This window comes from Bombina bombina, chromosome 8 (assembly GCF_027579735.1).
Source record: "Bombina bombina isolate aBomBom1 chromosome 8, aBomBom1.pri, whole genome shotgun sequence".
Classification (NCBI taxonomy): Eukaryota; Metazoa; Chordata; class Amphibia; order Anura; family Bombinatoridae; genus Bombina; species Bombina bombina.
Genome location: NC_069506.1, coordinates 20,821,617 through 20,836,626, shown reverse-complemented (window position 1 = coordinate 20,836,626; position 15,010 = coordinate 20,821,617). Strand labels below are relative to the sequence as shown.

Here is a 15,010-nt window from a genome sequence, read left to right as displayed (position 1 = left end):
TGTTCTCAAAACGAAAGAAATTATTTTCCAAGCATATTGTTAGGAGATCTACCATGACCTCCTCAGGAGGCCCCACATATGGACTCTTTTGCAGATGGTTAACTACAGCTGCAATCCCCAGTTTGTGGGGGATTACCGTATACAGGCTGCATACATCCATCGTCACAAGAAGGTCCGTTGGCTGTATGTCATTTAGTTGAATGATGGATCGGATGAAAGCATTAGAATCTTGTGTGTAAGATTTCATTCTCTTGACCATTGGTTGTAAATGAAAATCCAGGAATTCAGCATGTGGTTGTAGGAGTGATCCCCTCGCCGAGACGATAGGTCTCCCCGGGGGATTGTTGGGATCCTTATGGATCTTCGGTAATGTGTAGATGGTGGGTGCTATTGGATAGTCCCTTTTTAAGAATTTTTGCTCTTGTATGGTAATGCTCCCCATCTCACACCACCTGTCAAGTTTCTCGTCAATGTATCTTTTCAATTGATTCGTTGGATCTGTTTGTAAAATCCTGTAGGTCTTTTGATCTGTTATTTGGCCCAGGAGTTCTGATCGATACTGTTGTAGATCCATCACAACCACCGCCCCACCCTTATCTGCCGGGCGTATTACAATGGTCGTGTCTTCAGTTAGTGACTTCAATGCCTGTCTCTCATCCTTGGTTAAGTTATCCATTCTTCTCCTTTTGGGGATGTTTTTGGAGACTTGACTCAGATAGTTTGTGTATGCGGTAATTGATGGATTCTGTGATCTTGGATCAAATGTCCCAGGAGTACGGAAAGGTGTGATCTCACTGCTGTCCGTCTTGTAGAATTCTTTGAGTCTCAAATTCCTGCCGAATTTTTGTATATCAATGTATGTGTCAAATGAATTAAACTTCGTTGTAGGAACAAAAGATAAACCTTTGTTCAATAGGGAGGTTTCCGATTGTGACAGTGGTCTAGAGCTGATATTAAATACATTGTTCATCTCCTCTGTCTCGGAGGGCGGCGTGACATGCCCCCCCCTCCTCGTATGTGGCCTGTGCCTCGTCCTAAAAAACGGACCGAGGGAGTATGTGATGAACTATATGGGGTACTAGTATTACTTGCTCCCCTCATGTTGTCCCACTGTTGACCTCTATTCGCCCCTCTGGATCTTGTGGTGATGCCTCTGTATATAGACTCTCTGCTTGTTGTTGCCATCTCAGGATCTGAACTGTCGCCAGAGCTGGTGTCCACCGTATTTATGTTTCTTTTTGTGAACCTTCTGTCCCGTCTGGATCTGAAGTTCAGTCTTTCATCGGGAGATAACATCCAGCGGTATACACTCTTATATGTGTAGTCTTGAGTTACTGTTTGAAGCTTCCGGTTTTTAAAGGCAATGAGTTCTTGTTTGTATAACTTGATTTGTAGTGTCAATTTATCAATCCAATCCACAGATTTATCTGCTCTGAGTGTATTGAGTTGTTCAGCTTCAAAATTTTGAATTTCAATTCTCACTTCTTGGAGTAAACGTCCAGCTTCTCTAATCACAAGGAGCATAAGGTCGAAAGAACATTTGTTGAGAATTTTGCACCAATTATTACAAAATTCAGCATTAGATCTCCCAATCGTGGGGATGTTCTTTACCCTAAAGCCCCTTGGTAATAGTCTTTTTTTATGATAATCTGATAAATATATTCCATGGAGGTTTAGATCTATTTCTCGTTGCTTGAATTTCGCCAGGGTGTTATATAGAGACTGGCACGACTCCTCTGTTTGTTGTTCTTCAATGGAGCCAAATCTGATAGCTTCTGCATCTTCATCTGTAAAAGTGAAGATATCTTCATGTCTCTCCTCAGTGTTCTCACTCTGAGACACATTAGATGTTTCCATATTTCCACTGTTTAATTCAGTCATAATAATAGATAATGAGGCACAAATGATGAGAAAAGGGAATAGATATGAGCTAATTCAGCCAAGTTGTGGGTGCACTGTACTGTGGGAGCATAGGTAGAGTAGTATTGTAGTATATGCACTCTCACCAACACACTGCAACTTGCCAGGGTGCTGTAGCCAGGTATGTAGAAAAGGAAAATTGTAGAAATCACTCACTGGACTGTAGACAGCAGTTTAAATCAAAAATTTATTGTGACGTTTCGGGACCAACAACGTCCCTTCCTCTGACAAACAGCTAGTGAAAAAACAAACATTTATAGACCCATAAAACACTCCCCTTGGTGAACTGCCAATTAAAATGTGCCGTGTGCAAAACAAAAATGAGCCGTGTGCAAAACAGGCATAGATCCCTGTAATTAGGGTAAAGACAATCATAACATGGTGAAAAATATATGAATTGTGTAAATGTATATGAATACATACGTGACTCTGTAAGTGTCAAATGTAAGTGCATCTGATAGCCCCTATATCTATCGATATATTTTTTATTATTATTATTTTCTTGTTTTCTTATGACAATTTACCTAGCGTTTGTTAGATTGGGCATATTTTATGATAGGTTTGTGGTCACTTGGGAGTGCATAGTAGATGGACCTGTGAAGGACTAATCTATATTTTAGATTTTTTTCATTTTCGTAGGTGTGGACATTTTTATATGATGATTGATACAGCCGCCTATCTGTATGTCTAGAGATGTGGCCAGGTTGGAGTCTTTAGACCATTTATGTTTTTATATAGGGCAGTGTGAGACCACGATCGTGTCTTGATTTGTATACACATGTTGTCATGACAGCCTCTCAGTCGGGTGTGTGGGGGGTTGCAGTAATCCGATTGGTTGATGGATACGGCGATGTGCTCAGCTTGCTGGTGGATTCCTTGTCTTGGCCCTATTTATATATTTTTTAGGACATACAAGGTGGTGGGACCTCGGGTGCTGTGGTATTTGACTATGTTACAGTTGCTTTAGACACGGCGATATTCGGCCACTATTGTACATGGAGTTGTTTACATTGGTTGCTATGGCAACCGCCCGAGTAGTTGTTGTGAGTTACGGCAACGCTATGGGCATATGATGCGGGGTGCACGGATGCTGTGTATCCTGACACATTGGACTGTTAGGTTTGGTGTGGTTTTTACAGACTTGCTGAACAGATGCGAGGGATGTATGTAAAGCCTCAATGAATAACTTGTGACGTGCTTGTCGGCGTCTCTTTAGCCTATCAGATTATTGGTTGTCATTCTCTACGCAATGCACTCCATTGATACACTAGGCCTGTAATGTTGATGCAGGCGTGGCTATGCATGACAAATTCGTCTAGCCAATCAATGAGAGGGGGTATGTAATATCCTACTTATCAGGCTTTTGTTGTCTTTGTTATCATCATATGTGCGCTACGGATTTCATTTAGCATGTATTAGATCGGTTATATTTTGGGGGCTATCAGATGCACTTACATTTGACACTTACAGAGTCACGTATGTATTCATATACATTTACACAATTCATATATTTTTCACCATGTTATGATTGTCTTTACCCTAATTACAGGGATCTATGCCTGTTTTGCACACGGCTCATTTTTGTTTTGCACACGGCACATTTTGATTGGCAGTTCACCAAGGGGAGTGTTTTATGGGTCTATAAATGTTTGTTTTTTCACTAGCTGTTTGTCAGAGGAAGGGACGTTGTTGGTCCCGAAACGTCACAATACATTTTTGATTTAAACTGCTGTCTACAGTCCAGTGAGTGCTTTCTACAATTTTCATTTTCTACATACCTGGCTACAGCACCCTGGCAAGTTGCAGTGTGTTGGTGAGAGTGCATATACTAATATACTACTCTACCTATGCTCCCACAGTACAGTGCACCCACAACTTGGCTGAATTAGCTCATATCTATTCCCTTTTCTCATCATTTGTGCCTCATTATCTATTATTATGACTGAATTAAACAGTGGAAATATGGAAACATCTAATGTGTCTCAGAGTGAGAACACTGAGGAGAGACATGAAGATATCTTCACTTTTACAGATGAAGATGCAGAAGCTATCAGATTTGGCTCCATTGAAGAACAACAAACAGAGGAGTCGTGCCAGTCTCTATATAACACCCTGGCGAAATTGAAGCAACGAGAAATAGATCTAAACCTCCATGGAATATATTTATCAGATTATCATAAAAAAAGACTATTACCAAGGGGCTTTAGGGTAAAGAACATCCCCACGATTGGGAGATCTAATGCTGAATTTTGTAATAATTGGTGCAAAATTCTCAACAAATGTTCTTTCGACCTTATGCTCCTTGTGATTAGAGAAGCTGGACGTTTACTCCAAGAAGTGAGAATTGAAATTCAAAATTTTGAAGCTGAACAACTCAATACACTCAGAGCAGATAAATCTGTGGATTGGATTGATAAATTGACACTACAAATCAAGTTATACAAACAAGAACTCATTGCCTTTAAAAACCGGAAGCTTCAAACAGTAACTCAAGACTACACATATAAGAGTGTATACCGCTGGATGTTATCTCCCGATGAAAGACTGAACTTCAGATCCAGACGGGACAGAAGGTTCACAAAAAGAAACATAAATACGGTGGACACCAGCTCTGGCGACAGTTCAGATCCTGAGATGGCAACAACAAGTGGAGAGTCTATATACAGAGGCATCACCACAAGATCCAGAGGGGCGAATAGAGGTCAACAGTGGGACAACATGAGGGGAGCAAGTAATACTAGTACCCCATATAGTTCATCACATACTCCCTCGGTCCATTTTTTAGGACGAGGCACAGGCCACATACGAGGAAGGGGGGGGCATGTCACGCCGCCCTCCGAGACAGAGGAGATGAACAATGTATTTAATATCAGCTCTAGACCACTGTCACAATCGGAAACCTCCCTATTGAACAAAGGTTTATCTTTTGTTCCTACAACGAAGTTTAATTCATTTGACACATACATTGATATACAAAAATTCGGCAGGAATTTGAGACTCAAAGAATTCTACAAGACGGACAGCAGTGAGATCACACCTTTCCGTACTCCTGGGGCATTTGATCCAAGATCACAGAATCCATCAATTACCGCATACACAAACTATCTGAGTCAAGTCTCCAAAAACATCCCCAAAAGGAGAAGAATGGATAACTTAACCAAGGATGAGAGACAGGCATTGAAGTCACTAACTGAAGACACGACCATTGTAATACGCCCGGCAGATAAGGGTGGGGCGGTGGTTGTGATGGATCTACAACAGTATCGATCAGAACTCCTGGGCCAAATAACAGATCAAAAGACCTACAGGATTTTACAAACAGATCCAACGAATCAATTGAAAAGATACATTGACGAGAAACTTGACAGGTGGTGTGAGATGGGGAGCATTACCATACAAGAGCAAAAATTCTTAAAAAGGGACTATCCAATAGCACCGACCATCTACACATTACCGAAGATCCATAAGGATCCCAACAATCCCCCGGGGAGACCTATCGTCTCGGCGAGGGGATCACTCCTACAACCACTTGCTGAATTCCTGGATTTTCATTTACAACCAATGGTCAAGAGAATGAAATCTTACACACAAGATTCTAATGCTTTCATCCGATCCATCATTCAACTAAATGACATACAGCCAACTGACCTTCTTGTGACGATGGATGTATGCAGCCTGTATACGGTAATCCCCCACAAACTGGGGATTGCAGCTGTAGTTAACCATCTGCGAAAGAGTCCATATGTGGGGCCTCCTGAGGAGGTCATGGTAGATCTCCTAACAATATGCTTGGAAAATAATTTCTTTCGTTTTGAGAACAATTTTTATCTACAGATGGAAGGGACCGCGATGGGGTCAAATATGGCCCCCTCGTTGGCCAATCTGTTCATGGCGGACTATGAATCTATCCAGATGAAGGTGTATGAAATGGATGCAATTTCTTTTTATTGTCGTTACATAGATGACGTGTTCCTGATATGGAGAAATGGGGAACAAGAGCTGAATAATTGGATCCATACCCTCAATGGGATGGATAGCACCATCAAATTCCAACATACGTCGAATAATGCCACAGTCGATTTTCTTGATGTCAGAGTTTTCAAAACCTCCAATGGACTTGGTACTACACTGTTTAGGAAGAAAACGGACCGCAACACACTGCTACACGCTAAAAGTTGCCACCAGCCAGCACTCATACGTAATATTCCGAAAGCACAATACCAAAGGGTAATAAGATATAATACCGATGATGACCTGATGCAGACACAAATGTCAGAAATGACACAAAGATTTCTCCAACGAGGTTATAATAAAAAGAACCTAGAGAAACAATTGGAACTGGCTCTCTCATCTCAAAATAAGCAACAAATTCAAAATACTATAAGCAATCTCCAACTCACATTTGTGACAACGTATAATCCAGACCAATATCAGATTGCTCAAGCAGTTAAGGAGGAATGGAAAATTCTTCAGAGTGATCCTACATTGCCATTTGCTGAATGGTCGGCACCCAGATTGGCATATCGTAGAGGCAAGAGCTTGAGGGATATGCTAATGAAGACCGATATCTCTTCAAGAAATGAGAAACAAACTTGGTTGAAGAAAAAAGTGGGATGCTACAAATGTATTAGTTGTGTAACTTGCAACAGCATGCACACTGGCACGACATTTCAACATCCAGATCGTCGCAAAAGATATCAGATCAAGTATTTCCTGACGTGCACAACCCAGTTTATTATATATCTTCTGAATTGCCCCTGTGGGAAATTCTATACTGGAAAGACTACTGACGATGCCAGAGTGAGAATGGCGAATCATCGGTCGAGCATCAGAGCGGCAATAAACTCTGGGAAGGCTGAACATCCGGTGGCACGCCACTTCTTAGAAGCAGGACACACAGTGAGCGATCTGCGATTTAGAATCATTGACCACGTGCCAGTGCTAAGACGAGGAGGAAACAGAGCCAAGATCCTGTTACAAAAAGAAGCACGTTGGATTCATGAACTATGTACACTGGCCCAGAGAGGCCTCAACATCCAAACGGGATGGCAGAATTTCTTATAAGGATCAGGTCTTATGAGAGTCCATTGATCTTTTGATCCTGTATCTATCACTTAGCATTATATAGTGATGGTGAAAATGAGAGTCCAATTTTTATTGTCGAATAATCTTTGGTTTTGCCCAATCGAATCCTATTCTCTTGTGGTTGCCTTACCATACCCTGATTATGATATCATGATTTAGTATCTAAGTCCTTTTCTTAGTATATTGTTTTCCATATTTTTCCATTTCTCATTAGTTGTTAGCAATTTCTAAATGTGTAAATATGAGGTGTGTTTTGTTTTAATTTTGTTTTTAATCTGTTTTTTATAAGAGTTATACATCACATTTCACACACACTATGGGTTCTGTGCTTCTGATATGCCTCCTATACATGAGTTACGGTCCTGATTTTATAGTGCGGTGGGATGACTAAGCGCCCTGTTGGAGATGGAATTTGGTTATCACATGTGGCGGAAGGCCCTGTGTATGGTAGCTGCTGCAGACAGTTAGATGTTTATGATTTTGGGTATTTTGAGATTTGGTGGTTTTGGATATCACTAGCACAGTGGGTGCCATATGTTTTTGTTGTTTTTAGGATTTGGTGGTGGTTAATTTATGACATGTATTGTTTTTGCATGGGGAGCTATACTGTCTGGGTTTTGGAATTATCTGTATATTGGTGTTAGAAACAATATATATCAGACTCAGTCTATAAAAGTAGGACTGGAACACAACTGCAGAATACTAAATAAATGTATGTATGTATCACGAAACTGTATGAAAACCCTTATCGCTGGAAAGGCTTCCTTCAGTGTAGTGATTAGATATACTATATCAAGTATGGTAAGTTCATACAGAATGGTACTGGATATTGTGGACTACAACTGTTATTATCACACTCAGATAACAACAGCATATGCGGAGACAGAGATTTCAAAACAGGCAGATTCACAGAGAAAATATGCAGATAGCAGGAAAGAGCCAGAACAAAGGTTACGGTATGTGCTTAGCGAACATGTAGCAATATAGTGCCTGAGGTAGATATGGTATTTGCATAAACAAGTAGAAAGTACCTTGGAGCAAAGTAAAGTGTGGAGAGCTAGCAGCAATCCCTTCGGTGGCGTCTGAGTGAAGTAAGTTTGAAACCGGAGAAACCGGAAGTGACGTCCGGTGGTTTTGGGAGCAGCGTTGAATCTTGCTGACAGGCACAAGCGTAAGAGAGAAGGTTGCAGCTGCGGCAAGAGGCAAGGAGGAGAATTATGCAAAGTTAGACAAAGTACTTTACCCCATGAATGTGAGAGAGTGTCCTGAGTAAGGAATCCAGTGTAATTCAGTAGTAGAACCGGAGGCTCAGAGAATCCTTTCTTCAAGGAGAATTAGGAGAGATTTTGGCAATCAATCCTCACTGTGGCAGAAAACTTCAATACTGAGCAGGGAATGAAAGGTGAACAGCTTATTTAAGGAAGGGGCAACCAATCAGGAAATAATAGGTGTGGCTAGGAGAGGAGGTATTGAGACAGCTGAATCTGACAGAACCCCCTCCTCAAGGACGCTGTTCCACAGCGGCAGGACGTGGGCGGTCAGGATGACGGCGGTGGTATAGGGACAGAAGCCTGGGTGAGTTTAGATTGGAAAGAGGTTCCCAGGAATCCTCATCGCTTGAATAGTTTTTCCACCTGACCAAGTACTGAAGAACACCCTTGGAGATCCTAGAATCCAATATGGAGTCAACTTCGTATTCATCTGGTGCTAAAGGAAAAGTTGTTGGAGGTAGAAGAACTTGTCCATCCCTTGTGGGAACATAGGGTTTCAACAGGGAAACGTGAAAGGTTGGATGTATTTTAAGAGAACTGGGAAGGTTTAGTCTGACAGCATTGGCATTGATAACCTTTTGGACAGTGAAGGGACCAATGAAAAGACTAGCCAATTTCTTTGAAGGAACTTGCAATTTTAAGTTTCTGGTGGAGAGCCAGACTAAATCTCCAACGATGTAATCAGGAGGTTTACGTCTCCTGAGGTCGTAGTAATGTTTCTGAGTTTCCTGAGCCTTCCGAATGTTCTCCTGAATAAGATTGAAATTCTCCTGGAGAGAGGAGTGGAGTTCATCCAGCGCAGGTGAATCTGACGAAGCAGGTGTAGAGAAGGCCAAAGTGGGGTGATAGGAGTAGTTTGCGAAAAATGGTGATAATTTAGTGGAGGCATTGGTTAAATTGTTGTAGGCAAACTCTGCCATAGAGAGATATTTCATCCAATCGTTCTGTTGATAAGAACAATAACATCTGAGAAAGTGTTCAAGCCATTGGTTTAACCTTTCCGATTGCCCATTAGTTTGGGGATGAAAAGCTGTGGTAAAACGATGTTCCATACTGACCAGTTGACATAGCTTGTTCCAGAATCTTGAGGTGAATTGTGTGCCCCTATCCGTTGTCAAAATAGAGGGAAACCCATGCAACTTGACGATGTGGTTTAAGAAGAGAGTCGCTGTTTCAGAGGATGTGGGGAGTTTATGGTAAGGAATGAAATGGGCCATTTTGGTAAATAAATCAATGACCACAAGGATAGTGGTTTGATTTTTGGACGGAGGTAAATCAACAATGAAGTCCATGGAAATATGTTGCCACGGCTTCTTGGGGACTGGTAGAGGCATAAGCAGTCCAAATGGTGGTTTTCTTTCCGGTTTGCAGGTGACACAGACAGCGCAAGTGGCAATATGATCTGAAATGGTAGATTTCATGTGTGGCCACCAATACGTTCGGGAGATGAGGTCCAGAGTACGTTGAAGACCTGGGTGACCTGCTAAAGGAACGTCATGACAGGTCCGTATAATTTGTGTCCTTAAGGAAGGAGGTATAAACAATTTGTCACCATGGAAATAGATACCATGCACTTTACTCAAAACTAGGTCAGGAGGAATTGGGTGCTGCTTACAATAGTTGCGAAGGTCGGTTAAGATTGGGGTGGTCAGTCCAATGAAACATTGTGGAGATACAATGTCCTTTCTGGTAGGAATATGGGATGGTCTTTCAGGTATGCGGGATAAGGCATCAGCTTTGATGTTTTTATTAGCTGGTCTGTAGATAATAACAAAATTGAAGCGGTCAAAGTACAGGCTCCAACGTACCTGTCTAGCAGATAACGTCTTGTTAGATTGCAAATATTGTAGATTCTTGTGGTCTGTATAAATATTAATAGGTTGAGAAGTGCCTTCAAGGAGATGTCTCCAATGTTCAAGAGAGCGTCTTATGGCCAGTAACTCCTTATCTCCTATGGCGTAATTCTGTTCAGCAGATGTCATTAATTTGGAAAAGTAAGAGATTGGATGGAGAGGATCAGTAGGAGATTTTTGTTGTGAGAGTACAGCACCAATGGCGAAATCGGAAGAGTCAACTTCTAAGGTGTATTGATAGGAAGGATTAGGAAATTGGAGAATGGGTGCAGAGGTAAATCTGGATTTCAAATAATGAAAAGCTTGTACAGCATCTGTTCCCCATGTAAAGGGTGTTGTTGAGCCTGTTAAGAGTGTGAGTGGCTTTACGATTTTAGAGAACCCTTTAATAAATTTCCTGTAGTAGTTTGAAAAACCAAGGAAACGTTGCAAGTCTTTTTTATTCTTTGGTTCAGGCCAATCCAGAACTGCTTCAACTTTCTCTTTCTGCATTTGAATACCAGATGGAGAAATATCATATCCGAGAAAGGATACTTCAGATGTGTGGAAATTGCACTTCTCCAATTTAGCATAGAGTTTATGCGCTCTGAGACGTGCAAGGACCTGACGGACATGCCTGACATGTTCTACCAAGGATCTGGAATAGATGAGTATATCGTCGAGATAGATGACAAGACATATATCTAGAAGATCTCGGAATACATCATTAATGAAGTATTGAAAGGTGGCTGGGGCATTGCAAAGACCAAACGGCATTACAAGATATTCAAACAAACCGTATCTGGTCCTGAATGCCGTCAGCCACTCGTGACCTTCCTTAATCCTGATGAGGTTGTATGCCCCTCTGAGATCAAGTTTAGTAAACACAGTTGCTTCAGAAAGCCTCTCAAGCATCTCTGGGATCAGGGGCAAGGGATAGCGGTTTTTAACCGTACATTTGTTGAGTTCACGATAATCAATGATTGGTCTGAGGCTGGAATCTTTGTTACGAACAAAGAAAAACCCAGCGCCAGCTGGTGAGGTGGATGGCCTAATAAACCCTTTCTTTAGATTTTCGTCGAGATATATTTTAAGTTGTTCTAACTCAGGAGTGCTTAGAGGGTAAAGGTGTCCAAAAGGTATACGGGCACCTGGTTGGAGATCGATAGGACAATCATATGTCCTATGGGGTGGCAGGTTCTCTGCTTCCGTTTTACTGAAAACATCCTTGAATTCGATATACTGAGAGGGTAAGCCTTCAGAGTAATTGGTAGTGTGTAACAAAATGGGACTAGGAAAACATGTTTCTCTGCAATAAGTGGAACAAAACTTTATTTGAAAAGGGTGCCAAACAATAGTGGGATTATGAAGTTGAAGCCACTTCAAACCCAAAACTAAACAAAAATGAGGAGAAGGAAGAACATCAAAAGAAAGAAGTTCAAAATGTCCAGCTATATTGAGCATTATAGGTGTAGTCTGATGAGTTACTGGACCAGAGAACATAAGTGAACCGTCTATGACTCTGATAGGTATGGGGGTGGTTTTCTTGACAAGAGGTATGTTCTTCTTGATACAAAAATCATGGTCTATATAGTTCCCTGAAGCACCAGAGTCAATAATGGCGTCACTGATCCTCAGATGACTTTGCTCCAGCTGTAGAGAGACAGACATAGTACAGTAAGGCGGTTGTTCAGGTGAATGTAGTGAGGTATACAAATAAGTGGACTTACATTTTTTATTCTTTAAGAGTAGTGAACATTCCTGAACGCCGTGATTTGAACTAGCGCAATACATGCATAAATTCCTTATGCGTCTGCGTTGCTTCTCTTCCTGGGAGAGGGGACCTCTGAGGAAACCAATTTCCATGGGTTCTACACAGGGTTTTGTAGGAGAAAGAGAGGCGGAGGCCGTGGAAGAATAAAAGGGTTTAGGTTTAATATCAGAGGCATATTTTTCAGCCTTTCTTTCACGTAGTCGGCGGTCTATCTGAATAGCCGTCTTCATGAAAGCTTCAAGGGTTGTAGGTAGTTCGATTCTGGCGAATTCGTCTTTTAATGACTCTGAAAGCCCTAACCGGAATTGGTTACGAAGGGCAACAGGGGTCCAGAGAGCATCTGTGGAGAACTGTTTGAAGTCTGTGATATAATCTTCCACAGGTCTCTTTCCTTGTTTGAGACTCCTCAGACTCATCTCAGCAGTAAGCTGAAGGTCTGTGTCCTGAAACATCTGATCCATACTGGTAAAGAAATCCACAAGAGATGTTAAAATGGGATCCTGATTCTCTATAAATTTATCAGCCCAGTTCCTCGGATCCCCCCTGAGAAAGGAGATAGTAGTGAGGACTTTCACTCTCTCAGTGGGGTAAGTCCTAGGTTTCAAAGAGAAGAGTAACAGACAGGCATTTTTAAACTGCCTGTATGCTTTTCTATTACCACAAAAAAGATCAGGCAGGGACACTTGAGGCTCAATTACATTTTCAGACTGGTTACCCTTTATGGCAATAGATTCAGTAATTACTTTCCTTAGAGCAGCATTCTCAATTTGTAAGTCATGCAGGCCTTGTGCAAGCTGCTCAACCTTTTGAGAAAGATTATATACTATTTGACGTAAGTCTGCTGGTTCCATAATTTTTTTTTTTAGGCTCAGTATTATGTTAGAAACAATATATATCAGACTCAGTCTATAAAAGTAGGACTGGAACACAACTGCAGAATACTAAATAAATGTATGTATGTATCACGAAACTGTATGAAAACCCTTATCGCTGGAAAGGCTTCCTTCAGTGTAGTGATTAGATATACTATATCAAGTATGGTAAGTTCATACAGAATGGTACTGGATATTGTGGACTACAACTGTTATTATCACACTCAGATAACAACAGCATATGCGGAGACAGATAGAGATTTCAAAACAGGCAGATTCACAGAGAAAATATGCAGATAGCAGGAAAGAGCCAGAACAAAGGTTACGGTATGTGCTTAGCGAACATGTAGCAATATAGTGCCTGAGGTAGATATGGTATTTGCATAAACAAGTAGAAAGTACCTTGGAGCAAAGTAAAGTGTGGAGAGCTAGCAGCAATCCCTTCGGTGGCGTCTGAGTGAAGTAAGTTTGAAACCGGAGAAACCGGAAGTGACGTCCGGTGGTTTTGGGAGCAGCGTTGAATCTTGCTGACAGGCACAAGCGTAAGAGAGAAGGTTGCAGCTGCGGCAAGAGGCAAGGAGGAGAATTATGCAAAGTTAGACAAAGTACTTTACCCCATGAATGTGAGAGAGTGTCCTGAGTAAGGAATCCAGTGTAATTCAGTAGTAGAACCGGAGGCTCAGAGAATCCTTTCTTCAAGGAGAATTAGGAGAGATTTTGGCAATCAATCCTCACTGTGGCAGAAAACTTCAATACTGAGCAGGGAATGAAAGGTGAACAGCTTATTTAAGGAAGGGGCAACCAATCAGGAAATAATAGGTGTGGCTAGGAGAGGAGGTATTGAGACAGCTGAATCTGACAATTGGGTTCACGTCTTAAACAATGGACCGCCAATCTGGGTAGGCTCTTTTTTGAGTATCCCTGATGAGGTCATACTTTTATTGTTATTTTGTAGATTATGTTTGTTTTTTTTATAGCACGGATTGTATATATCTGCAATTTTGGCGATATGGTTTGATGTTCCCTTTTATATCTGTCAGGTGGTGATGGTCAGTTAGTGGTAAGCTTTTTTCTTTTTTGGGGATGTACTTATGAGTATAGTGGCATGCTCCTTTTTATGTACACTGAGATTATATTTTTCCCTAGGGTATTTTGCCATTTGTTAGGGAGGTTCTATCGATATATTTTTTATTATTATTATTTTCTTGTTTTCTTATGACAATTTACCTAGCGTTTGTTAGATTGGGCATATTTTATGATAGGTTTGTGGTCACTTGGGAGTGCATAGTAGATGGACCTGTGAAGGACTAATCTATATTTTAGATTTTTTTCATTTTCGTAGGTGTGGACATTTTTATATGATGATTGATACAGCCGCCTATCTGTATGTCTAGAGATGTGGCCAGGTTGGAGTCTTTAGACCATTTATGTTTTTATATAGGGCAGTGTGAGACCACGATCGTGTCTTGATTTGTATACACATGTTTTCATGACAGCCTCTCAGTCGGGTGTATGGGGGGTTGCAGTAATCCGATTGGTTGATGGATACGGCGATGTGCTCAGCTTGCTGGTGGATTCCTTGTCTTGGCCCTATTTATATATTTTTTAGGACATACAAGGTGGTGGGACCTCGGGTGCTGTGGTATTTGACTGTGTTACAGTTGTTTTAGACGCGGCGATATTCGGCCACTATTGTACATGGAGTTGTTTACATTGGTTGCTATGGCAACCGCCCGAGTAGTTGTTGTGAGTTACGGCAACGCTATGGGCATATGATGCGGGGTGCACGGATGCTGTGTATCCTGACACATTGGACTGTTAGGTTTGGTGTGGTTTTTACAGACTTGCTGAACAGATGCGAGGGATGTATGTAAAGCCTCAATGAATAACTTGTGACGTGCTTGTCGGCGTCTCTTTAGCCTTCAATCAGATTATTGGTTGTCATTCTCTATGCAATGCACTCCATTGATACACTAGGCCTGTAATGTTGATGCAGGCGTGGCTATGCATGACGAATTCGTCTAGCCAATCAATGAGAGGGGGTATGTAATATCCTACTTATCAGGCTTTTGTTGTCTTTGTTATCATCATATGTGCGCTACGGATTTCATTTAGCATGTATTAGATCAGTTATATTTTGGGGGCTATCAGATGCACTTACATTTGACACTTACAGAGTCACGTATGTATTCATATACATTTACACAATTCATATATTTTTCACCATGTTATGATTGTCTTTACCCTAATTACAGG

General features: G+C 41.3%; 1 protein-coding gene across 1 annotated transcript in view; it reads left to right on the top strand.

Moving 5' to 3' along the window:
• The window catches only part of LOC128638774 (uncharacterized), a 142,252-nt gene that overhangs the window by 114,818 nt on the left and 12,424 nt on the right, over window positions 1-15,010 (top strand). Inside the window, exon 8 of the mRNA XM_053690911.1 lies at window positions 3,876-6,544. Coding sequence (XP_053546886.1) covers window positions 3,876-6,544 — 2,669 coding nt within the window. The remainder of the gene's footprint in view (window positions 1-3,875; window positions 6,545-15,010) is intronic.